Source organism: Lithobates pipiens, unplaced genomic scaffold, assembly GCF_037356315.1.
Source record: "Lithobates pipiens isolate NorthernLeopardFrog02 unplaced genomic scaffold, aLitPip1_a1.2 Scaffold_25, whole genome shotgun sequence".
NCBI classification, from domain to species: domain Eukaryota; kingdom Metazoa; phylum Chordata; class Amphibia; order Anura; family Ranidae; genus Lithobates; species Lithobates pipiens.
Window position 1 is genome coordinate 180,329,093 of NW_027507787.1, and position 26,418 is coordinate 180,355,510.

The window sequence follows — 26,418 nt, forward strand, 5'->3', positions numbered from 1 at the left end:
ATCATTTTGTTTTTTTTTTTTTCATTGCTAAACACCTTAGGTTGACCTTGACTTGCCGTTTAAGATTTTAAGGATTTATGTTATACACAGATGTGGTGATGAAATGCATTCAATGATGCTGTGACTAACTCCTTGTCATGCCATAAAGAGGTCCTGTATATGAGTGTTCATTTTATGGTTCATTTGTTTACCGTATATGGGTTGTATTAACACAGCTTTATTGTGCACATGTGGATATCCTGTTACTGGTTTACTGTAATTGAGGTTTATAGGAAGGAATGAAGAGTCGCTAATCATGTTGATTCAACATACTCACAAGTGGGATAGACGAGATTATATTTAGCCTCTATAAAGTATTCAATGGTTATTTGGGGCACTAATACAATTTATACAGCTTATTAATACTTTGGGCTTTTGCTGCACACTACACATGCAGCATTTGAGAAGAAGACCTTCTCAACCTTTCCTTGCTGGTCCTTATTTGTCAGAACAAAAGTGGCCTGAGGGATATTCCCCCTTGCTGGTTCTTCCTTGTTCGCTTTTAACTAAAAGGATCATGGCAGCTCAATGTGTATTGCACAGGGACCGATTTGTTTTGAGTTGACACTACAGGCTAATAAACTAGCATACACTTTTTATGAGATAAAAATGTCAAGAATTGTCCCCTGTGTGATATAGACCGGCTTGTTAACTGTTCACCTTATCTAGAGATTTTAGGAAAACAGTAAGTATCTTATAAAGGAATCATGCAGGTCATTCTAGACACAGCTGTTGGAACAGGCAAACTTTTTATCTCCCAAACCACAATTAATGGGTAAAAATAGCCAGTGTGCAGGCAACTTCAATACACCTTCCATCAGACAGAACCCGAGAGGACTCGGTGGCCTAAAAGGCCATTCACTTGATATTTTATACAAACATATTTTAACCCCAAAGGCAAAAGTGTAATATATTGCAGATTGCCAGTCCTTCGTTATGGTGGATGAATTCATTTTTTTTTCAGGCTTTTTATCCTTTATTGTCACCTAGTGATCGCCTAGTAATCCTATGAATAAAACAGGCTGGACTTCTAATATAAATAGTAAAACAGAAAAAAAAAAATGTGCTTGTTGTTAAATGAATAATGCTGCTGAACGCTATACCTTTGATACCAGGCACTCATATAAACACCCAAAACAGTGCAGTGCATAGTATAATTAACTGACCTTAAACAGTAGAATAGTGATAAATACACATTGTGCAGAATAGTGATAAATACACATTCAATAGTGTCCATAGATAGTCCAAAATAAGAATTGTGGGAATCTGTTATAAACCACCAGTAAGGAAATTAAATGAAATTAAATTAAATAAAGTTCCAAACTCCATGATGAAAATGGAAAAGGCTCCTGAGATAGCCAAGGCGACACCAAAAGCACCATCACCAAAGGCTTAGCAGAATGTCAGTGACCCCCTATTCAGGGTGGTGGTCAATATGCACTCACTAGACAGTAAAGATGAAGATGGGATAGCGTTACCAGCACAGATCACTTTTGCCAATATATAGGGACTCGTCAAATAGCCAGCTTAATCCAACAAGCTCAAAATGGATCGTGGGATATGTAAAATAAGAGGCCAACATATTTTTAATATTGTAAAAAAAATCTTTGATTTAACCACTTGCTTACTGGGCACTTAAACCCCCCCCCCCCCGCCCAAACCAATTTTCAGCTTTCAGCGCTGATGCACTTTGAATGACAATTGCGCGGGCATACAACACTGTACCCAAATGAAATTTTTAGCATTTTTTCCCACAAATAGAGCTTTCTTTTGGTGGTATTTAATTACATCTGGGAGTTTTTTTGTTTTTTTTTTAATCGTGTTTAATAGTTTGTTATAAAATTTTGCAAACAGGTCATTTTCTCCTTCATTGAAGTGCACTAATGAGGCGGCACTGGTGGGCACTGATAGGGTGCACTGGTGGGAACTGATAGGCATAGTTAAGGCGGCACTAATAGGCACAGATAAGGTGGCACCGATAGGCACAGATAAGGCAGTACTGATGGGCACAGATAAGGCGGCACTGATGGGCACAGATGGGCACAGATAAGGTGGCACGGATGGGTGGCACTAAGGGGCACTGATAGGTACCACTGATAGATGGGACTGATGGGCACTGATAGGTGGCTCTGATAGGGGTCACTGCTGGGCACTGATGGGTGGCACTGATGGGCACTGGTAGATGACACTGATGGGCACGGATATGTGGCACTAGGGTGCAGCACCATTGTTGAGGCAGATTGTGGGCACTGATGGGTGGCACTGTGGGCACTGATGGGTTGGGTGGCACTGTGGGCACTGTGTGGCACTGATGTGTGGCACTATGGGCACTGATGGGTGGCACTGATGGGGGGCACTTTTTAATTACTGAGGTGGCACTGGCAGGGGGCAGGTGGGCACTGGTAAGCTGGCCGTGATCGGGGCTGATGTCCCGATCACGGCCGCCGGTGATTGGCTGACAGCTGATCACGTGGTAAGGGGTCGAGATCGACCCCTTGCTTCGATCCGTGATCAGGCAAGTCTCATAGACTCGCTGATCACAGAGCGCGCCACGTGCGCCCCTCAGGGGGCGCGCAGGCCGCTCGTGCATGGGACGACGTCAATAGACGTCGTCCCGGCAAAGGAGGTCCGCGCGATAGCCGTCATTTGGCTATAGCACGGATCTCTAGTGGTTAATAAGAGAGATTGCACTTACAATTCAGCAAGTAATAAACAGCATTTAAAAAATGCCCTGAAGGGAAAAAGGTCTTCCTACAAAAAGAAATATATTTTCGACCCTTGGCTGCATATGCGTGGTATCGTGTGTGCATGGCTCAGCCCTATGCGCTTTGACAAATATGCAGACTATTTAATATATCACCCCAGATGATGTCCCATAGGACGAAACACGTTGGTAAGGATTGCTGATGCCACTGTTACTGCCTCTTTGTAAAGCGCTTAATTTTTCATCACAAATGTGAGTGTTATTCCTTTTTTAATAAAGAAGCTGGAATTTTAATAGAATTACGATATGTGCCCTCTTATTCTTTTTCCTCCTTGGCAATTAAATCTTTAATACATGCTATTCAGAGTTCTTTAACAGATTTATGGAGTCTGACGCTGTGGAACATTGTTACTATCTAAGCTTGATTGACCCAGTGGGTACATGCCCATCTGTGTCCAATTGTTCTGGTAAGCATTTTTATATGTCTATGGTGGAGGATCATCTACTATTTTTCACCCACTGAACAACACCTGCCAGAATATATTTTTTCATCGGTTGATTCACCATCTTGGTCTTCTCTCTTCTCTTGGTCTTATTTGGGACTTTATTTATTAATGGGATTTGGGACATTTTCAATCTCTTTTTGACACTTTTGTTGATTTATGATTGTCACATTTTTATATGTAGCACAGGTTTTGATTATATTTTTATTATTTTTGTTGGTCACTATTGATATGTGATTTTATATGAGCGCTGCACTTGTTTATCCTCACAATACATGGGGGATGATAGGATTAGTAATTTACACAAATAGAATATTTTTATATGGTTCCAGGTCAGCTGACAAGAAGTGACCAGGACACTGAATTTCATGCAAGATCAACAGGTCTTTTGTGTACTTGCTGAAAATCCTGAAAATAAATAAATAAATGCAGCCACTACATCTAAATCCTGGTAAAATACAACTCATCAGGCTTTTATTTCTAAATGTAATAGGCCAAAGAGAGCATCAAATGAAAAATCCTTAGAAGTCCAAAGTCTTTAAATTTTAACTGCTTAAAACAGGTAGGACAAAAGACATCCAATGTGTTTCAGGGTTAAGCTACTTTTTCTGTGAACACCAGCACCGCTTGTTTATAACATTCTGTGCTTGCGTTTTAGATCCGTATGTGTAGAAGTACTTTTTTTTTTTTTTTTACCAAATAAATTTTTATTTAAAAGAAAAAAAAGGAATAGTACATGAACATATAAGTACCAGGATACAGTGACTTAATGTTACAGTGGTGTACATACAAAGGTTGTAAAACTGAGAACATGTACACTACTACCATTCTCTGCATATTATATCCTGGTAAACCGAATACTTAAAAACATTGACACTCATCTGGGAGCTTGTCTACTATAACATTGCATGATGTATGACAGAGTTGAGGTCCGTCTAGTCAAACTTGTACTTACAACACTATGGTTCGGGAAACGTAATAAGTCAACACTTTTTTAAACATAAAATGAAGGGGGAGACGGGGGGGGGGGGGGAGTAACATGAAAGGAGGCAATCTCTGTAAAATTATAAGTGCTACGAATCACATTTATGAGGTTCATCCTTTATCTTGGAACCAACAATTCCAAGTAGACCAGTTTGCCCTGTACCTTGCACCTGTACCGTCTCTATATGCTAGAATTTTTTCGTATTCTGAGATATTGACCTTCGCGATCAGTTCACGTAGTGTGGGGATGTCCCTTGATTTCCAACTCTGCACTATCAGGGACCTCGCTGTTAGTATGATATTCATAGCTGTGGCTCTCAGTGGTAAGGGGTAGACAGACATACCTATGCTCAACAATGCTTTTTTCGGGGGATGACCTGTTCAGAACACCTGTGATTCTCGCTATCAGTTTGAATACTTCATTCCAGAAGCTCCGCAAATGTAGGCACGACCACCACATATGGACTAGCGTGCCCACCTGGCCGCATCCTCTCCAACACAGGTTGAATTTTCCCTCTGAAAATTTTGCTATGATATAGGGGGTAAAGTGCCATCTAGCTGTAATTTTAATCGCCAGTTCCCCGTAGTTCGAGCATCTTGAAAAGCGGATATTGTCTTTAATCGCTAAGAGCCACTGTTTATCCGTGAATTGTTTCCCAAGGTCTGTTTCCCATCTTACCAAGTGACCAAATTTAGAGAAGGAAGATTTCGCATCTAGAAGATTGTACAATATAGTGATCCCTCTAGGTTTGGGACTGGACGAGGTCAAACACTCCCACGCCCCGAGGGGATCAATGAGTTGGAGGCCCTCAATTGACGGAGCCAGGACACAATCTGAGAGTATGTTAAGAACTCAGATGGGGGAATGTTAAATTTAGTACAACTTTCCTCGAAGGATAGAATACGTTTGTGTAGAAGTACTTTTGAGTCCATTTAACATACTGACTTTTCACCCAGCCCTAATAAGGGGAAACGCGTTAGCAGTTTCTTGCCCTGCGTGTTGTAACCAGTTGAACAATAAAGATTTTGGACTCCTAAGGATTTTTTTTTTTATCTGGCACTCTCTTTGACCTATTTCTTTGTAGTGGGTTACTAAATAGAGGCCAGTTGTCTTCAATTAATGATACCCATGGAAATCCATGTTCAGTGCCCCTCTACCAATATCTAAGGATTTTTTATTTCTAGCTCTGTCCATGTTGGGATGATTTTTCTTCCTGGCCCAGTGACCATTATGAGAAAACTAGAGTGACCTTATAATGCCACTGAGCAATATTTTTAAAGTGGATGTAAACCCTAGGCCCCTTTCTCATGAATGGACCGATTGGGTCGACCTGTCAGTTTTTCAGGCACCCAATCGGACCACCCATTGCTATCTATGGAGGGGCGGATGTAAATGGACATGTCTGCGAACACCCACCAAAATCCGATCCAAATCCATCCGCTAAAAAACAGAAGGACGGGGATCCGTTCTCCATCCGTATGGTGGATCAGATCGGATGACAGTCGAATGGAAATGGACAGGTGATCCATTTCCATCTGACAACCCATAGAGGACAGCAGGCTGTGTCCACGTTTGCTCTGCATCAGCGAGGATCAGTGGAAGGATCCCCTGCTGTAGGTTTCCACCAGTGACCCTCTGGAAGATTTACCTCGTTTCAAGACCAGGCCATTTTTTTAGCGGTGGTGCATTGCTGTAGCCAAATAAAATGTATGTCCTTTTTTTGCAAAAATAGAGCTTTCTTTTGGTGTTATTTGATTACCAATGCAATTTTTTTTTTTGCGCTATAAACAAAAAAAGGCCTAAAATTTTGAAAAAAAAAACATTTTTTTTTACTTTCTGCTATAAAGCATAACATACATTTAGGCCAATATGTATTTTGCTGTATATTTTTGGTAAAAATAAGTAAATATTAATTGGTTTGTGCAAAAGTTATAGCGTCTACAAACTATGGCATATTTTTATTTATTTATTCTTTTTTTTTTTTTTACTAATAATGGTGACAATCAGCGACTTATAGCGGGACAGTGATGTTGCAGCACCTTTGACACTTTTGGGGACCAGTGACATTGATCAGTGCTAAAAAATATACACTGTCACTGTAGTAAAGACACTGGCTGAGAAGAGGTTAATATCAGGGGCAAGCAAAGGATTAACTGTGTTCCTAACTATTGTGAGGTGCTTTTACTAGGGAAGAGATGAAATTTGTTCCCAGCTTTGCAGGCATACAAATTCCACCCCTTCTCCTCTGTCAGAACGGCATAGTGCCTTGTTTACATAGGCTGACCGCCATCCCGTCTCTCTGCCTGATGACCGGCGGGTGCCGTTGGACTTCAAGTCCATGGTATTTGCCGATAGGCTCCAGTTGTGTATAATCACAGCAGGAGTGACTCACTGGCAGCGTGAATGCACACCCCCTTACCCAGAAGAGTCGGATCACATAAATATATACGTGATCAGGCACAGAGGTGCCACCCTGTAGCAGTAAAACTGCTATATGGTGGACCTTAAAGCGGACCTTAGGTCATTTTTTTTTACTTTTCATTTATTAAATCTTTTGCTCTTGTTGTTTTAACTTTGCATAGCAAAACATTTTTTTTATCTGCTAGTAAATACCTTATACGGTCCACTTTCTGATTCTTGTCTGATAAAAAGCCTAGGGTTATGACCTCATGCACGGTGCTCTCTCTCTCGTTTGCCAGGAAGGGAGGGGGTGAGTCATAAGAGGGCCAAGGGAGATGCAGGGCTGCAGAACTGGAGGTGTTCCTCTGTGTAAATCCAGGAAGTGAACAGGTAGCAGCTTCAGCTGCCCACAGTTATAATGGTTGCAGCCAGACTCAGTGGAGGAAGATTTCTGCAGCATATTTGGCAAGTACAGAAACACAGTATATATAAAATAATATGCAAAGTGGTTAGAGGGAAGCTTCAGAATGGCAAATATGTTTTTATTACAAATTATGTGAGTTACAGTTCCTCTTTAAGTGGTTAAATTCAAAGTTAATTCAGTAATTCCTGACCCTGCACCTTTTCCACTGAGCCCATTTTTCCACGTGGCCCATTTATTTCTGCCTGCCAGTTTTAAGCGTAGGTAATTTTTTCAGGAGAAAGCTGACAAGGCTTCTATATGGCTGCTGAAATTCCTGCAGAATTGTCACTGTGCTGACAAGTCTGGGTTGGAGGAGGAAGTGATGTAGATGCACACTATAGTAATTGCCCCCAGCCACTATTGCACCAAAGAAGACATACTTGTATACACACCCTCTATAGAAAAAAAAAAAAAACGGATGAAAAAAGTTACTGCGGTACTGCTTGGGCGTCAGCAGAGTGCTCAATATGTACAACACTAACAATTTTTTGTGCATGCATTTTTTTATGCATTTAAGAAAAAAAGTTTAAACCCAGATATGTAAACAAAATTTTCATCCAGTCTCCTTAAAGTAGTATTAAACCCTCAGTGTTTTTTTTTAGTTTAGCACATTGGTCACAATAAAATAAACATTTTCCAGTAAACTATTTGTTAGCACTTGCAGTTCACAATTTTTACTGCTGCTGGCTCCTATTCTTTCAGTGCTGCTTCCCTCAATCTCTTTCTTCATGAGAGAGTTAACAGTGGACAGTGCAGTCTCCAGCCTGTTAGCTTGATAAAGAAAGGAGGCATAAGGAGGGCAGAGCTGGGGATTGCCTTGCCTTCCTAAACTATGGGGCTGTTTGTTTCTATTGATGCACACAATGTAGGGAAACACAGCTCTAATCCCTGCATGCAAGGGTGCCTCTATAGGATGCTGCAAGAGAAATTATCCACCCTGAAACATGGCACCATAAGAAACTGGAACGTAGGTAAGGATTAAGAGATAAAGAAGCTGCATACTAAGTAAGTGATTAACTAAGCTAGAGAGTGTAACATTTATGAGTATTGCCTCACATAACAGAATATTAGCGATAATTGAAAAAGTACCATCATCCAAATTAATATAGGGAGCGAGAGAGTGCTGAAAAAAACTGAAGGTGTAATATTACTTTAAGCCTGAATACATTAAAAACACTTTAACCGCTTCCCACCCGGCCACTCTACAGAAATGGCCAGGGTGGGAGCTTTGCTGTTCTGATTGGATGTACCTATATGTCCTGTCAGATACGGGGGGGGGGGGCACAGTGGCGTGATTCTGTGATGTGCTGCCCATCACAGATCGGGACATGGGCGCTGTGATTGGCCCTCCTGATCACATGATGGCTGTGTCCAATCACAGCAATCACAGAATGTAAACGGAGACATGTGTCTCTGTAGCAGCTCTCCCTGCTGAGCTCAGTGAAAGCTTAATGCGGGGGGGCACGTAAGAGAGGGATGCTGCAGCCCTGTTCAGCTACACACCGATCACAGTCAGTGAAGCCATCCCACACAGTAAACAAAGCACCATATATCCCTGTCCAAGTGTCCAATCAACATCTGTATCAGTGCACAAAACATCTATCACAGTGTACTAGTGCCCCATCAACATCTGTCATAGTGTACCAGTGCACAAACACATTTGCAGTAGTGTTGTATTGCAACATTAACATCTGTCAGTGTCCCCAGTGGGACCATCAACATCTTTCGTGGTCCGCCAGTGGACTATCAACTACTGTCAAAGTATACAAGTGCACAAAAAATCTGTCAGTGTACCAATGTCCCATCAACATTCGTCACAGTGTACACGCTGATCTTGGTGTGATCACATGCTTTTAGAGCAGAGGAGACATCTGGGGTCTAAAATACCCCAGATCTCTCCATAAAGAGTACCTGTCACTGCCTATTGCTGTCACAAGGGAGGTTTACATTCCTTGTGACAGCAATACATTTTGTACAGAAACCGTGTTAAAAAAAAAAAGTGTAAAGCCCTTACATCCCTCCCGTGCTTGTGTGTAAAGGCAACCACACTTGTTGATCCCGTACACATAAGTGAGGTATTGCCGCGAACGTCACAGCAAGAGCAATAATTCTAACATGAGACCTCCTCTGTAACTAAAAACTGGTAACCTGTAAGGGCTTATAAAGCATCGCCTATGGAGATTTTTAAATAATGAAGTTTGGCGCTATTTCGCAAACGTGGAAATTTTAAAGCGTGATATGTTTGGTATCTATTTACTCTGCGCAACACCATATTGTATATTGTACCAAAAATGTGGGTATTATATTGTGTTTGTGTACATTACAATTCATTAAACTGTATTTTTGGTTAATGTGTATGAATTGCGTTAGAAAAACTGCTGCGCAAATACAATGTGGTATAAAAAAAACTGCAAAACCCACCATTTTGTTCTCTAGGGCCTCTGATAAAAATGTATATAATATTTTTGCAAACAGGTCATTTTTCTCTTTCATTGAGGTGTGCTGATAAGACTGCACTGATGGACACTGATAGGCTGCACAGATGGGTACTGATGAGGCGACACTGATGGGCATTGCTGGGCACTGATGAGGCGCCACTAATGGGCACTGATGAGGAGGCACCATAGAGGCAGCACTGATAGGTGATACTAATGAGAAGACACTGATATGCACTGATTAGCAGAACTGGTGGGCACTGTTGGGACTGTACTGATAATCAGGACAATCATAATCACTGCCCTGATTAACAGTGTACTGTGTCCCTTTTACACAAGCCGGTTATTGGCTCCCTTCTCCTTTCCTCATGCTCTCAGTGCAAAGAAAGAAGTGCCGATAACCGTCTTCTGTTTACCTTTGTGATCAGCTGTGATTAAACACAGCTGATCAAGTGGTAAAGAGCCGCTGATTGGCTCAATCTCAATCCGGAGGACACTGTGATCACAGAATGCACCATCCGCTCCCCGTAGCAGGCACACGGGGGTCGCGATAACGGGAGGCCATCAAATGATGGCCTCCCAGAAATGGACGACCGCATTGTAGCCATTATTCAGTTATAGCGGAAAGTGGTAAAGCATATTTTTTCCAAAAGAATTGCATTTGAAAAACTGCTGCGCAAATACTGTGTGACATAAAAAATTGCAACACCCACTATTTTATTCTTTAGGGATCCTTCTAAAAAAATATATCATGTTTGGGGGTTCCAAGTAATCTTCTAGCAAAAAAATACTAATCTTTACATATAGGAGATAAATGTCAGAATTGGCCTGGGTGGGAACTGGTTAAGCATACAGTATCAAAATTGTGGACTGCAACCATGGATATGCGGTGACGATGCATGTACAATGACACAGCAGCTACAAAAGGGTATCTCATCAATCCCAGCCACATTGTTTTCCTAAATTATGTTTAAAGCATTCCATTATATAGATACACATATAGTTTGCTGGAGCAGTGCAAAGCAAATAATATGTATTGGCAGTTCTGACAATAGAAATGCAAAGAATAGTTGTGGCTTCCTGGAAGCTAACTGTAGAATCTAGGTTCCTCAAGTTTTATTTGCAGTATGAGGGCATAGGACATCCATGGAGATGGAACAAAAATATTGTTTACTGTTAAAATATTCAGGATGCTTTTAAATTGTCAACAACCATCATGCACACTGCTGAAGGGTGGGGGGAACAAAGAGCATCTTTGTGCTCTGGGAGACATCTGTAGTCAGCTCAGGCATTTTGTATTGTCCCTAGTATATTAGAAACGCTGCAATTTAACAAGCAATTCAGAAAAATGGCATAATTATACCTACGTAGGTAAAGTAGGAAAAAAAAAAGGCGTCCTACCTGTGGTGCACAAAGTAGGTGATAATAGAAGCGAACAGGCACAACAACATCACAGCAGTGCAGGCATAGACCACAGGGTGCAGGAACTCCCCTGGGTACTGAGGGTAAGACAGCACGGTCTTCAAATCCTAACAAGAGAGGTAAACAGCATTATACAATCTGCCTCAGCCATACAAATCACACATTAAAGCTTTCCGTCATGCTGAGACGTTCAGATTTTTCCATCGCTCTTTCCAGTATTTACATATAATTTCCAGTGCCACCTTGTTTCTTGGCCCAGAACATCTGTACAATTTGCCCTGGATGGGGTGCCAGCTGCTCTTAAAGTGAAACTCCAGCCAAACTGGGAAATACAGAAAATTACACTGAAAAGGGAACTGTCTCACCTACAAAAAGATTTGAAGAGTTGCATTGTGAAAACAACACTATACTAGATTGTTTTTTTTATTTGTTGCCATGGGGTTGATTTACTAAAACTAGAGTGCAAAATCTGGTGCAGCTCTGTATAACCAATCAGCTTCCATGTTATTTGTAAAGGCTTAATTGAACAAGCTGATGTTAGAAGTTGATTGGCCACCATGTTCAGCTGTAGTGCCGGGACAAGGTCATTTAGAGCTCAGGGCGAACATGCCAAGCTGCACCTCTTCCCCCCAAGATATATGGGCATGTTGTGTCAGAAAAAATTCCCCCATAAAAACACTGAAAACTAATCTGCATGCTTACTCCCCAACCATAAATCCCCCCTCCTCCAAATAAAAATCTGCCCCCTGCTGAAATTCCCTGCTCAAATCTGCCCCCTGCTGAATTCCCCCTCTCCACAAAAATCTTTGCCCCCCCTCCAATCCGCCTAGTGCAAATGCCTCCTCCTCCCCAAAAAAAAATGTTTCCTCTCCTAGCACAAATCTTCTACCCCTAAAATCTCACCTCCTAGTACAAATCTTCCCCCCCCCCACTTCACAATTCCCCCTTCCAGCACAAATTCCCTCCTCAATCCTCCCTCATAGCACACATTTTTTTCCCCTTATCCCTTCCCAACACAAATCCCCCTAAATCACCACTCGTAGCCCTCCTCCTGCATGTTTCCTCTCCAAGAACAATACTTACTCTTTGTTGCCCCCCCAAATTACCCTTTCCAACACAAATTAACTCCCCCATCTTCTTGTAGCACCCCCTCCCCCCCACAAGGCACAGCTGCCACCACTTGTCCCAGGCCCTGAATCCATGCGCCAGATTTTGCACTTCTCAGTTTTAGTAAATCAACCTCATGTTGTACGTATTGAAGAAAAGCGAGTTTTTATTGCAATTGTTAACATATGGTCTATTATCACGCCACAAATTTGTAGAGATCTGTAGTGGCTGCAGATGATTCTTTTTTTTAATACCGGCAACTCTATCTTTTTTAGAGGCTTCGTAGACTAATTTTTCTTGTTTGGATCTGTAAGCTGTTGAGCCAGTCTTATACACTGTAGTTACATAAATAGACACAAACCAATTCAGTTCAACCAGTAGAAAAACATTAACAGAATAAATAAATAGAAATAAATATGAAACCCCCATATACAGAAGCCTATGCCCACAATTCATCCAGAGGAAGACAAAAAAACTATAAAGGGGCTCGACAATGAAACACCTCTGTCACCCCATAGAGTCAGACAGATGACAGCTCTATTGTTATTTCTGTATGGTACATCCGAAAATGACCATTTCACCTCCGACTTGCTCACTGGACAGTTAGCCTTGTTCACATGTGGTTTTAAAGGCAGAATTATTTTTATTTTTTACCTTACTGCATGCAGCGCCCCTCCCCTCCCCCCCCCCCAACACATACCTTTGAGCCTGATCTCAATCCAGCGATGTGCATGGGGTTCTCTACCTCCTCATTGGCTCAGATACAGTAGCGGGAGTCATAGAGCAAGCATGCACGAGTGCACCCACAGCAAACAGCTTGCTATGGGGGCACTCAGTGGGGGGAGGCGCTAGAAGCTCCAACGGGGGAACCGAGAAGAGGAGGATCAGGCTGCTCTGTGCGAAAACGCAACCTGCTGTGGGAAAAAAAATCTCAAAATGTTTTTGATGCGTTTCTGCTGCGTTTATGCTGGTTTCCCCTGCATGACAATAGACAACTTCCCAAAATGCATTAAAAACATGTAAAAAACACATGTGAAAAAAATGCACCAGGAAAAATCATCAACCTCAAGCTGCAAAGGTGTAAACCAGGCCTAAAAATCTAATTTTCTGCGTGACAAAAGGTGGATCAAAAGTATTTCCCTTTAAATGCAATGTAGCTTTTCACATCTGTGCGCTGCGTGTACGGTATGTTTTAAAACCTCCTGCTTACAGCATCTTTTGTGCACCATGAATAAAGCACACCAAAAACATGCCTTTTAATAGGAATAGCTGGAAATGCATTAAAAAACATGTTGTGTTTTTTAAGCATTTTTTGCTCACGGAGGAAGTGATGCTTAAAAAAATGCATAAAACCTCACCCCAAAAAATAAAAAATGCTATATGCACTGAAATTTTGCGCAAAACGAGCTGTGCATTTTACAAGACCATAGAAAGCTGTACAGCTGAGCCAGGAAATAGAAGGGTAATTTTCCGACAGATACCTAAATTACATAATTTTTCAGGCAGGTCAGTTTATTTATGTAACTTAGCTATGCATTTAACCATATCATATATACAACACTGGATGTGGTCAATAATCATAACTTCTGAAATAAAAGAAACGCATAAAAAGAAAGCTCAGACAAGTAAAGAAGGAAACCCTTGAGCAGTTATAGTGAGATGATATATCTATAAATTGGTTTCCTGTAATGTGCAGGCTGTATTTGGTTCTACCAGTGTGCCCCCATGCTGTCTGGCTGCTTTAGCCTGAAGAATGTGACACCATTTGTAAGCTTGCAATTATTTCTTGGTTTCATGCTACTTTCTGAAATAGAGATAGAGAGAGAGCTGCAGAATAGATTGAAGGGAAAGGAAAATAGCAAAATACTGGGGGGAGAGTCGGAGAAAGGTGCTCAGCAGAGGTTATCTCTTAACCACTTTCAGACCGGACCATTTTGCTGGTAAATGACCAGAGGTCTTTTTACACTTTGGCACTGCGCTGCTTTAACTGGTAATTGCGCGGTCATGCAATGTTGTACCCAAACAAAATTTGCGTCCTTTTCTTCCCACAAATAGAGCTTTCTTTTGATGGTATTTGATTGCCTCTGCGATTTTTATTTTTTGCGATATAAACGTAAAAAGACCGCAAATTTTGAAAAAAAATGATATTTTCTACTTTTTGTTATTAGAAAAATCCAATAAACTCAATTTTAGTCATACATTTAGGCCAAAATGTATTCAGCCACATGTCTTTGGTAAAAAAAAAGTCAATAATTGTATATTTATTGGTTTGCGCAAAAGTTGTCACATCTACAAACTAAGGTACGTTTTCTGGAATTTACGCAGCTTTTAGTTTACGACTGCCTATCTCATTTCTTGAGGTGCTAAAATGACAGGGCAGTACAAAACCCCCCCAAATGACCCCATTTTGGAAAGTAGACCCCCTAAGGAAATTGATAAGAGGCATGTTGAGCCCATTGAATATTTTATTTTTTTGCCTCAAGCGATTGAATAATGACAAAAAAAAAATTTTTTTTTTTTTTTACACAAAGTTGTCACTAAATGATATATTGCTCACACATGCTATGGGCGTATGTGAAATGACACCCCAAAATAAATTCTGCTGCTTCTCCTGAGTACGGGGATACCACATATGTGGGACTTTTTGGGAGCCTAGCCGCGTACAGGGCCCCGAAAACCAAGCACCGCCTTCAGGCTTTCTAAGGGCGTAAATTTTTGATTTCACGCCTCACTACCTATTACAGTTTTGAAGGCCATAAAATGCCAAGATGGCACAAAACCCCCACAAATGACCCCATTTTAGAAAGTAGACACCCCAAGCTATTTGCTGAGAGGCATGTTGAGTCCATGGAATATTTTATATTTTGCCACAAGTTGCGGGAAAATTACAAACTTTTTTTTTTTTTTTTTTTTTTTCACAAAGTTGTCACTAAATGATATATTGCTCATGCATGCCATGGGCATATGTGAAATGACACCCCAAAATAAATTCTGCTGCTTCTCCTGAGTACGGGGATACCACATATGTGGGACTTTTTGGGAGCCTAGCCGCGTACGGGGCCCCGAAAACCAAGCACCGCCTTCAGGCTTTCTAAGGGCGTAATTTTTTGAGTTCACTTCTCACTACCTATTACAGTTTTGAAGGCCATAAAATGCCAAGATGGCACAAAACCCCCACAAATGACCCCATTTTAGAAAGTAGACACCCCAAGCTATTTGCTGAGAGGCATGTTGAGTCCATGGAATATTTTATATTTTGCCACAAGTTGCGGGAAAATTACAAACTTTTTTTTTTTTTCACAAAGTTGTCACTAAATGATATATTGCTCACGCATGCCATGGGCATATGTGAAATGACACCCCAAAATAAATTCTGCTGCTTCTCCTGAGTACGGGGATACCACATATGTGGGACTTTTTGGGAGCCTAGCCGCGTACGGGGCCCCAAAAACCAAGCACCGCCTTCAGGCTTTCTAAGGGCGTTACAGTTTTGAAGGCCATAAAATGCCAAGATGGCACAAACCCCCCCCCCCAAATGACCCCATTTTAGAAAGTAGACACCCCTAAATTTAGGGGTACACTAGTGAGACTAGGTAATAAATGGCGGGTGCCCTGAAACTATAAAAAAATAACTAACCAACCAGCGTCACCTGTAACAGTTATATGGTGATCACTGGTGAAAGGGTTAACTAGGGGGCAATCAGGGGGCTTTATGCGGTAGTATATGGGGGTCCCTGGCGCTATAAAAAGCTGCGGCGAACCTAAATACCTACCTGCCTAACTAGCGTCACCTGTGACACTAATACAGCGATCAGAAAAACGATCGCTTATTAGGCTGGGTTCACACTGGAGCGATGCGGGAACGCCACGAATGCGCGGCGGGTTCCCGCATCGCACGCCTCCCGGCGGCAGTTCACACTGCCCTATGCGAACTGCTGGGAGTGTCAGTGAAATGTTAATGACACCCCCAGATCAGTTCGCATATCGCAGTGCGATCTGCAAACTTGGATCGCATGGTGTGAACACCCATGCGATCCGATTCTGCTGCGGACCAAAAAAAGGGTCCCATGCGAGTTTGCGGCGGGTGCGGCGGGTGCGACACGAATTCAGCCATACTATCTGTATAGCTGAACTCGAATCGCACAGAGATCGGATGTGATTTGCACTGCAGTGCGGTGCGAATCACATCCGTTCTCATAAACCGCTGCAATGTGAACCCAGCCTTAGTGACACTGGCGACGGGGGGTGATCACGGGGTTAAACCTTTATTGGGGGGGTTAGGGGGGTACCTTAGAACTAAAGGGGGCTAACCCTAACTGCCCTAACAGTTATTAGTCACAAATGACACCTGCCGGGTGATCAGGGGGTTAAACCTTTATTAGGTAATAAATGGCGGGTGCCCTGAAACTATAAAAAAATAACTAACCAACCAGCGTCACCTGTAACAGTTATATGGTGATCACTGGTGAAAGGGTTAACTAGGGGGCAATCAGGGGGCTTTATGCGGTAGTATATGGGGGTCCCTAGCGCTATAAAAAGCTGCGGCGAACCTAAATACCTACCTGCCTAACTAGCGTCACCTGTGACACTAATACGGCGATCAGAAAAATGATCGCTTATTAGGCTGGGTTCACACTGGAGCGATGCGGAAACGCCGCGAATCCGCGGCGGGTTCCCGCATCGCATGCCTCCCGGCGGCAGTTCACACTGCCCTATGCGAACTGCTGGGAGTGTCAGTGAAATGTTACTGACACCCCCAGATCAGTTCGCATATCGCAGTGCGATCTGCAAACTCGGATCGCATGGTGTGAACACCCATGCGATCCGATTCTGCTGCGGGCCAAAAAAAGGGTCCCGTGCGAATTTGCGGCGGGTGTGGCGGGTGCGGCGGGTGCGGCGAATGGCTGAACTCGAATCGCACAGAGATCGGATGTGATTTGCACTGCAGTGCGGTGCGAATCACATTCGTTCTCATAAACCGCTGCAATGTGAACCCAGCCTTAGTGACACTGGCGACGGGGGGTGATCACGGGGTTAAACCTTTATTGGGGGGGTTAGGGGGGTACATTAGAACTAAAGGGGGCTAACCCTAACTGCCCTAACAGTTATTACAGTCACAAATGACACCAATGCAAAAAAAAAAAAAAAAAAAAAAAAAAATGACATTGGTGTCACTGTGACTGGGGGGGCAGGGGTAATTGGGGGGGTGATCGGGGGGTAAAGGGGGGGTGTGAGTGTGCCTGGCATGTTCTACTGTGTGTGGGATGTGTTGGTGCAACTCACTGATCCGCTCTCCTCCGTGTCGGAACGAAAAATACCGACACGGAGGAGAGAATACATCACTTCCTCTCCTGTGTTTACATTACAGGAGAGGAAGTGATGTCACCGGGGATTTCCATTCGTCGGGAGCGATCGCGAGGGGGTGGCCATGAATGAATGGCCGTCCCCTCGTCCGGGATCGCTCCCGAACGAAAACCGACCGCCGCAGGCACCGGGCGGGGGCCCGATCGGGCCCCCGACCCGCGGGAGGCAAATCACGTACATGTACGTGCTTATGCCTGCCCGTGCCATTCTGCCGACGTACATCGGCGTGAGGCGGTCGGCAAGTGGTTAAAGGAGACACCACTACTGCAGAGGATCATATAGGATGAAGGTCCTTGCTTCCATGAAATGCCTATGGGCTCCCATATTGGCAGAGATTTCTTTTTTCCCGCACTGGAATCAGATCAGATGGGTGTGAACACCCATGAGATCTGATTCCTGTCCAAATCCACAGTTCGCACTGCAATCTGTGAACCTATCTGGGGGTGTCATTCACATTGTATTGACACCCACAGCAGTTTGCATTGGGCAGTGTGAACTGCCTGTGGGAGAGCTGCGGTAACCGGCGCTGGAATTGAGAGAACAATATCCAGAGTCTCCTGCGGGGTTACATGTACACCTGTATAGTATTGTGGGCCCTGCCATCTCACAAAATATACCCACATGCCCTGCTGGGATAGAAATCTTTTTGATGCCATTTGTATCCGTCTGGTAGGTCACAAGAATTATACCTGGTACCTTGGACAAAGTATCCTGCACATACAGTATACTCCTGTGATTGTATCAGCGGGGAGCCTGAAAGGAAGACTGGGGCCATTAACTAAGGGGACCCACTGCCATGTGCTTAAAGCCACCAGGAAGAAGACAATGACCTCACATTTCCCATGCCAGGATGCTGACAGATATATTTTTGCTAAAAAAAAAATGTTGTGGTGGGTCCCCAGAGTTTAAGTTCAGGAATCCACATACCTATCTGTGGCCAACAGTCTTATAAAAACAGATATTGCACAGATGAATACACTGCCATGAGATACTGTATTATATATTTTCCGAAAAAACTGTGTTCCAAAAAAAACTTGCACATAAGTGTTGACGCTGATTTCTTATTTACAGCATGCCGGTTCTACATAATGCACATTCACAACGGTCTGCTCCCTAATTGAACAATAATGCTAATTGTCCATGTCTGTATGAAGTCCATTGAAGTGCATCATAATAGGGGTAATAAAAATTTGTTTGCTGATTTACCCACTTAGAGGAACGCTGTGCTAACATTAATAAATAGCATGGTATCCACAGGAGACAACCGCTAGTGTGCTCATTGCTAGGGAAACACTTGTGTTATTTACAGACTAATAAGTGAATTTTGGAGTAATGAAAAGTAGAGCACTAAAATAAATTACACACGATAGCTTCATGAAATAGTCCTTTTACGGAAGTTGAACATTGTGTGATGTGAACAATGCTGCCAAATTGCACTCGGTATACTAATATTCCGAGAAATGTCTGCATTATTTTAATTCCTACCTGAATTATTCCTGTTAGGATCAGAGGATAAGAGCAAAATATTGCAGCTGATATATAAAAAGTCCCCCAAAAATCCTTTCAATTTGCATCCTAATGTCCTTCATTTCTAAATTCAGACTAAAGAGATGACAGATTGATTCTTTGTTACTATGTGTATTTTTCCAGTAGAACCCTTTTCCCTACATTACCCATTTTTTCTGATTTAACAAGGAACTTCATTTTGTGAATTTGAGTGGTTAAGGTTATTGTTTTAATACTTCTCAACTTCTCACACCTCCATGCCTAAAAAATAAGGGGCTTTTCAAAGTGCACTATTCACCTTTGCACTGATCAGTCCTAACTCCCCTCCCATCTCGATGCATGCATACTTACTTGTATCCCCGCCTCCTGACATATGTTTACCTTCATTCTTTGGTCTGGCTGTGTCTTTGCAGTAACACATCATAGACTTATATAGGACCATCTCCCAAAGCGTGTCTGGCCTTCAGAGATGGCCCTATAAATGTCTATGGAACCATAGCTCACCAACTGTCCCTGATTTTGAGCTACTGTCCCTGATTTGGAACAAAGTCCCTCTGTCCCTCTTCCCTCCTCATTTGTCTCTCATTTTGGTCTGATCTTTAAGTGCTAAACCATTTATCCAGATTTCAAATTTATGCATTGGTAAATTTCAAAAGCCAGTATAAAGGAATAGTAGTGGTTAAAAAAAAACACTTGTGGGTTAAACTCATACTTTTTTTTTGTATAATTCTCCTTTAAGGGGGTGTGGCAGGTGTGTGTTATGTTATGCCTACTAGTGATGGACGAACTTCCGACGGGACGTTTCGCGAACGCGAAACGCGAACGGACACAAACGTTCGCGAAAACGACCGTTCGCCGCGGGCTCCATTGACTTCAATGGGAGGCGAATTTCGCAAACCTTTAGGTCGAATTTGCGGCCACGGGGTAATTATTAGGGGGTAGCACGTAGTCCCACCACCTGGACAATAGCATAATACATGTATGAGGTGAATTTGGGATCGATAACTACAAGCATTTTTTTTTTATTTGGGAAATTGTTCTGACAATTCAGGACTATGGAGCTAATGAAGGCAATGGAGGAGAGGGAAGGTCAGGGACCAGGGTAGGCAAACAAGAGGGTGCAGGAGATACAGAGCACTGACAGCAGCACCGTAATACAGAGCACTGACATCAGCACCGTGACATACAGCGCTGACAGCAGCTCCGTGACATACAGCGCTGACAGCAGCTCCGTGACATACAGCGCTGACAGCAGCTCCGTGACATACAGCGCTGACAGCAGCTCCGTGACATACAGCGCTGACAGCAGCACCGTGACATACAGCGCTGACAGCAGCTCCGTGACATACAGCGCTGACAGCAGCTCCGTGACATACAGCGCTGACAGCAGCTCCGTGACATACAGCACTGACAGCAGCTCCGTGACATACAGCGCTGACAGCAGCTCCGTGACATACAGCGCTGACAGCAGCACCGTGACATACAGCGCTGACAGCAGCTCCGTGACATACAGCGCTGACAGCAGCTCCGTGACATACAGCGCTGACAGCAGCTCCGTGACATACAGCGCTGACAGCAGCTCCGTGACATACAGCGCTGACAGCAGCTCCGTGACATACAGCGCTGACAGCAGCTCCGTGACATACAGCGCTGACAGCAGCTCCGTGACATACAGCGCTGACAGCAGCTCCGTGACATACAGCGCTGACAGCAGCTCCGTGACATACAGCGCTGACAGCAGCTCCGTGACATACAGCGCTGACAGCAGCTCCGTGACATACAGCGCTGACAGCAGCTCCGTGACATACAGCGCTGACAGCAGCACCGTAAGCAGCCCCAGGAGGAAGTCAGCACAGCACAGGGATGGTGTGATCCCCTCATAATAAGAACCCCCAGGAGGAAGTCAGCACAGCACAGGGATGGTGGGAGCCCCTCATAATAAGAACACCCAGGAGGAAGTCAGCACAGCACAGGGATGGTGGGAACCCCTCATAATAAGCAGCCCCAGTAGAAATATGACACCGCTCAACCTCTTCAAAGAGGAGGGTAGGGGCATATAGTACGGTGTGCTTTTTTGGGTCAGGGAAGTGAGCCAAATGAATTAAGAAGGTCTGTGTGCTTGATTCCAAAAATTGTTTATAGACATATACATGGTCTACTGATCACATGTGTTGAATTCCTCCGAGATCCATGCCTCATTCATTTTTAGAAATGTGAGGTAGTTAACACTGTGGTGAGCTAGGCGAGTACGCTTATCGGTCACAATCCCCCCTGCTGCGCTGAACGTCCTTTCGGACAGGACACTGGATGAGGGGCAAGCCAACAGTTCGATTGCAAATTGGGCAAGCTCTGGCCAGAGGTCAAGCCTGCCCACCCAGTAGTCTAGGGGTTCATCACTCCTCAGAGCGTCCACATCGGCCGTTAACCCAATGTAGTCGGACACCTGACGGTCTAGGCGTTCCCTGATGCTGGATCCGGATGACACCTGTCGATGGGTCGGCTGAAAGAATGACCTCATATCCGAAGTCACCAACACATCTTCAAACCGGCCTCTTCTTGCAGGCGCTGTTGGATTGGTACCCGCAAATCCTTCTCTGGGAGTGGGAATTGCTCCTCTGCCAGCGCACGCAAAAGCAGAATGCAGCATTTCTCGAAGCAAGGCCTGGAAGTGCTGCATTCTGACAGCCCTCTGCGACGGCGGTAACATTTCCGCCATTTTGTGTTTGTACCGGGGGTCTAAGTACGTTGCCACCCAGTACTGGTCCTTGACCCTCATGCTTTTTATACGGGGGTCCCTATTAAAACACTGGAGCATGAAGGCCCCCATTTGCACTAAAGTGGAAGCGGTGTGGTGGCCTGGCTCCTGCTCATCATCCAGGATAATGTCGTCCTCTTCATTCTCCTCTCCCCATCCTCGCACAACAGGGATCCCAGAAAGGTTTAAAGCATGCTCTTCTTGCTCCTGCTCATCCGCCCCGGCACCATCCTCCTCTGACTCCTCATCAGACTCCTGTTGTTGACTTGTCTCAGATAGAGTAGCCCCCCCTGGGAATTCATCCAGCATTGCGACTTCCTCATCTTCCCGCTCCTGCTCCTCCACAGCCTGATCAATGACACGACGCAATGCACGCTCCAGAAAGAAGGCATAAGGTACCATGTCACTGATGGCGCCATGGCTGCGACTGACCAGTTTGGTGATCTCCTCAAATGGCCGCAGAAGTCTGCATGTGTCGCGCATGAGCAGCCACTGGCGCGGTGAAAAAAAACCCAGCTCCCCAGAACCGTTTCTTTCGCAGAGTTCATACAGGTAGACGTTAACTGCACGTTTCTGCTGGAGCAGCCTATCAAGCATATAGAAGGTTGAGTTCCATCGCGTCGGGCAATCGCAAATAAGACGTCTGACCGGCAGATGGTGTCGCCGCTGAATGTCAGCAAGGCGAGCCATGGCCGTGTAAGATCTTCTGAAATGGGCCGAGATTTTCCTTGCCTGCCGCAAGATGTCCTGGACCCCAGGGTATTTGACAAGGAATCGCTGCACGACCAAGTTTAAGACGTGTGCCATGCACGGCACGTGCGTGATTTTGCCCTGTTTCAATGCGCTAAGCAGATTGGCACCGTTGTCACACACCACTTTACCAACTGTCAAATTGAGCGGTGTTAGCCACTCATCTGCCTGTGAACGCAAAGCTGAAAGGAGTGCCGGGCCAGTGTGGCTCTTTGCTTCCAGGCACAACAGACGCAGCACGGCATGGCAACGTCTCACCTGGCATGTGGAATAGGTTCTGGGGAGCTTGGGCGGTGCAGTGGAAGAGACGCTAGCAGCGGAAAAGGAGGAGGCAGCTGAGGAGGAGAGGGAGGAGGATGGAGTAGGAGGAGGAGAAGAAGAGTCAGGCCTGCATGCAATCCGTGGCGGTAAAACCAAATCTACACGGGTGCCACGGGTTACATGCTTGACGGCCGTCAGAAGGTTCACCCAGTGGGCAGTAAAACTGATATACCTTCCCTGCCCGTGTTTGCTAGACCACGTGTCTGTGGTCAGATGTATCTTGGCACCGACACTGTGTGCCAGAGATACATTCACTTGCCGCTGAACATGGCCATATAGCTCTGGGATGCCCTTCTCTGAGAAATACTTCCTTCCTGGGACCTTCCATTGTGGTGTTCCAATGGCCACAAATTTGCGAAAGGCCTCCGAGTCCACCAGTTTATATGGCAGTAGTTGGCGGGCTATGAGTTCTGACAAGCCAGCCGCCAACCGTTGGGCAAGAGGGTTATCCGGCGTCATCATTTTTTTACGCTCAAACATTAGGCCCACGGAAGCCTGCCTTTTTGCAGAAAAATGTGAGCTTGGCGTGATGGAAGGTGGAGTGGAGGACAATTGTGAGGAGAGAGGAGAAGGAGAAGTAGAAGACGAGGCTGGACGGTGAGAGCCTGCAGTGTGGCTTTGTGTGTTCCGTTGCTCCCACTGGGCTCGGTGATGGCTGCTCATGTGCCTTCTTAAGGCGGTCGTCCCTAGGTGAGTATTGGGCTTACCGCGACTAACGCGTTGACTGCAAAGATTGCAGATGGCAACGCTATTGTCAGCAGCGGACACGTTAAAAAAAGCCCACACTGCGGAGCCATGTGCCGGTGTCCTGGGAGCGCCAGATGTGACCGTACATGGTCGATGACTCGCTCCTGATACATTTGCAGTCTGCTTTGTCCCTGCTGTGCAATGTAAGTCATTGCTGCTTCTCCTCCCTATCTGCTGGTCCATATCTCCCTCTGAACTCCCCTCCTCTTCCTCTCTTGTGGGCACCCACGTGACATCACTAGACACGTCATCATCAACGTCACCTTCCCCACCGCTATAAGTAGAGTAGGCAGCAACACCGGGGACCAACCTCCTCCTTGGGCTGATCTGGGTACTGGCGTCAGACTGCTGAGTAGCGCTTGTTGCTACCTCCTCTTCCTGATCCAATACCAAGAGTGGCTGCGCATCAGAAATGTCCTCTTGATATGGATCGGAAAATAATTCCAGTGACTCAAGCGGAAGGTATGTGGTGGTGGTGGTGGTGGTCGTGTTGTTGGTGGTAGTGTCTTTGGGGGTGCACATAGCAGAGAGTGAAGAAGAGGGTGCAGATCGAGAGGATGAGGAGGGTGCAGAAGAGTAAGGCTGAGCGAGCCACTCAACCAAGTCTGGTGCATCCTTTAAAGTAATTGAACGCACCTTCTGCAACTTCCCACTTTGGCTCAAGCCTGTTGCTCCTGCCCTACCCCTACCACCCCTGCGGAAGGGCCTGCCTCTTCCTCTGCATGTCATTTTTTAAATGACCCTGTGACAAAACTCTTAGTCCCTATACCGCTGAAGGACTGCTGCAGTATAGGTGAGCGGTCAGCAGTGGTGCACGTCAACCCTATCTATTGTGGACCGATAGCGGTCCTTACAGAACAGCAGACTGTACCGCACTCAAGCCTATGTACCGTAGCACCCTATACCAAGTTACCAGTCCTTATAAGAACTTTTGTGGACCAAGCAGGTTGTGTATTAGTGTTTAGCAGACTGTACGTCAGTCCCTATACCGCTGAAGGACTGCTGCAGTATAGGGCAGCGGTCAGCAGTGGTGCACGTCAACCCTATCTATTGTGGACCGATAGCGGTCCTTACAGAACAGCAGACTGTACCGCACTCAAGCCTATGTACCGTAGCACCCTATACCAAGTTACCAGTCCTTATAAGAACTTTTGTGGACCAAGCAGGTTGTGTATTAGTGTTTAGCAGACTGTACGTCAGTCCCTATACCGCTGAAGGACTGCTGCAGTATAGGGCAGCGGTCAGCAGTGGTGCACGTCAACCCTATCTATTGTGGACCGATAGCGGTCCTTACAGAACAGCAGACTGTACCGCACTCAAGCCTATGTACCGTAGCACCCTATACCAAGTTACCAGTCCTTATAAGAACTTTTGTGGACCAAGCAGGTTGTGTATTAGTGTTTAGCAGACTGTACGTCAGTCCCTATACCGCTGAAGGACTGCTGCAGTATAGGGCAGCGGTCAGCAGTGGTGCACGTCAACCCTATCTATTGTGGACCGATAGCGGTCCTTACAGAACAGCAGACTGTACCGCACTCAAGCCTATGTACCGTAGCACCCTATACCAAGTTACCAGTCCTTATAAGAACTTTTGTGGACCAAGCAGGTTGTGTATTAGTGTTTAGCAGACTGTACGTCAGTCCCTATACCGCTGAAGGACTGCTGCAGTATAGGGCAGCGGTCAGCAGTGGTGCACGTCAACCCTATCTATTGTGGACCGATAGCGGTCCTTACAGAACAGCAGACTGTACCGCACTCAAGCCTATGTACCGTAGCACCCTATACCAAGTTACCAGTCCTTATAAGAACTTTTGTGGAACAAGCAGGTTGTGTGTTAGTGATTAGCAGACTGTACGTCAGTCCCTATACCGCTGAAGGACTGCTGCAGTATAGGTGAGCGGTCAGCAGTGGTGCACGTCAACCCTATCTATTGTGGACCGATAGCGGTCCTTACAGAACAGCAGACTGTACCGCACTCAAGCCTATGTACCGTAGCACCCTATACCAAGTTACCAGTCCTTATAAGAACTTTTGTGGACCAAGCAGGTTGTGTATTAGTGTTTAGCAGACTGTACGTCAGTCCCTATACCGCTGAAGGACTGCTGCAGTATAGGGCAGCGGTCAGCAGTAGTGCACGGCAACCCTATGTATTGTGGACCGATAGCGGTCCTTACAGAACAGCAGACTGTAACGCACTCAGGCCTATGTACCGTAGCACCCTATACCAAGTTACCAGTCCTTATAAGAACTTTTGTGGACCAAGCAGGTTGTGTGTTAGTGATTAGCAGACTGTACGTCAGTCCCTATACCAATGAAGGACTGCTGCAGTATAGGGCAGCGGTCAGCAGTAGTGCACGGCAACCCTATGTATTGTGGACCGATAGCGGTCCTTACAGAACAGCAGACTGTACTGCACTCAGGCCTATGTACCGTAGCACCCTATACCAAGTTACCAGTCCTTATAAAAACTTTTGTGGACCAAGCAGGTTGTGTGTTAGTGTTTAGCAGACTGTGCGTCAGTCCCTATACCGCTGAAGGACTGCTGCAGTATAGGGCAGCGGTCAGCAGTAGTGCACGGCAACCCTATGTATTGTGGACCGATAGCGGTCCTTACAGAACAGCAGACTGTAACGCACTCAAGCCTATGTACCGTAGCACCCTATACCAAGTTACCAGTCCTTATAAGAACTTTTGTGGACCAAGCAGGTTGTGTATTAGTGTTTAGCAGACTGTACGTCAGTCCCTATACCGCTGAAGGACTGCTGCAGTATAGGGCAGCGGTCAGCAGTGGTGCACGTCAACCCTATCTATTGTGGACCGATAGCGGTCCTTACAGAACAGCAGACTGTACCGCACTCAAGCCTATGTACCGTAGCACCCTATACCAAGTTACCAGTCCTTATAAGAACTTTTGTGG

General features: G+C 44.9%; 1 protein-coding gene across 1 annotated transcript in view; it reads right to left on the bottom strand.

The window, feature by feature from the left end:
* ADGRA1 (adhesion G protein-coupled receptor A1) overlaps positions 1–26,418 on the bottom strand; it is a 1,280,537-nt gene that overhangs the window by 200,410 nt on the left and 1,053,709 nt on the right. The window contains exon 15 of the mRNA XM_077455240.1: positions 10,931–11,058. Coding sequence (XP_077311366.1) covers positions 10,931–11,058 — 128 coding nt within the window. The remainder of the gene's footprint in view (positions 1–10,930; positions 11,059–26,418) is intronic.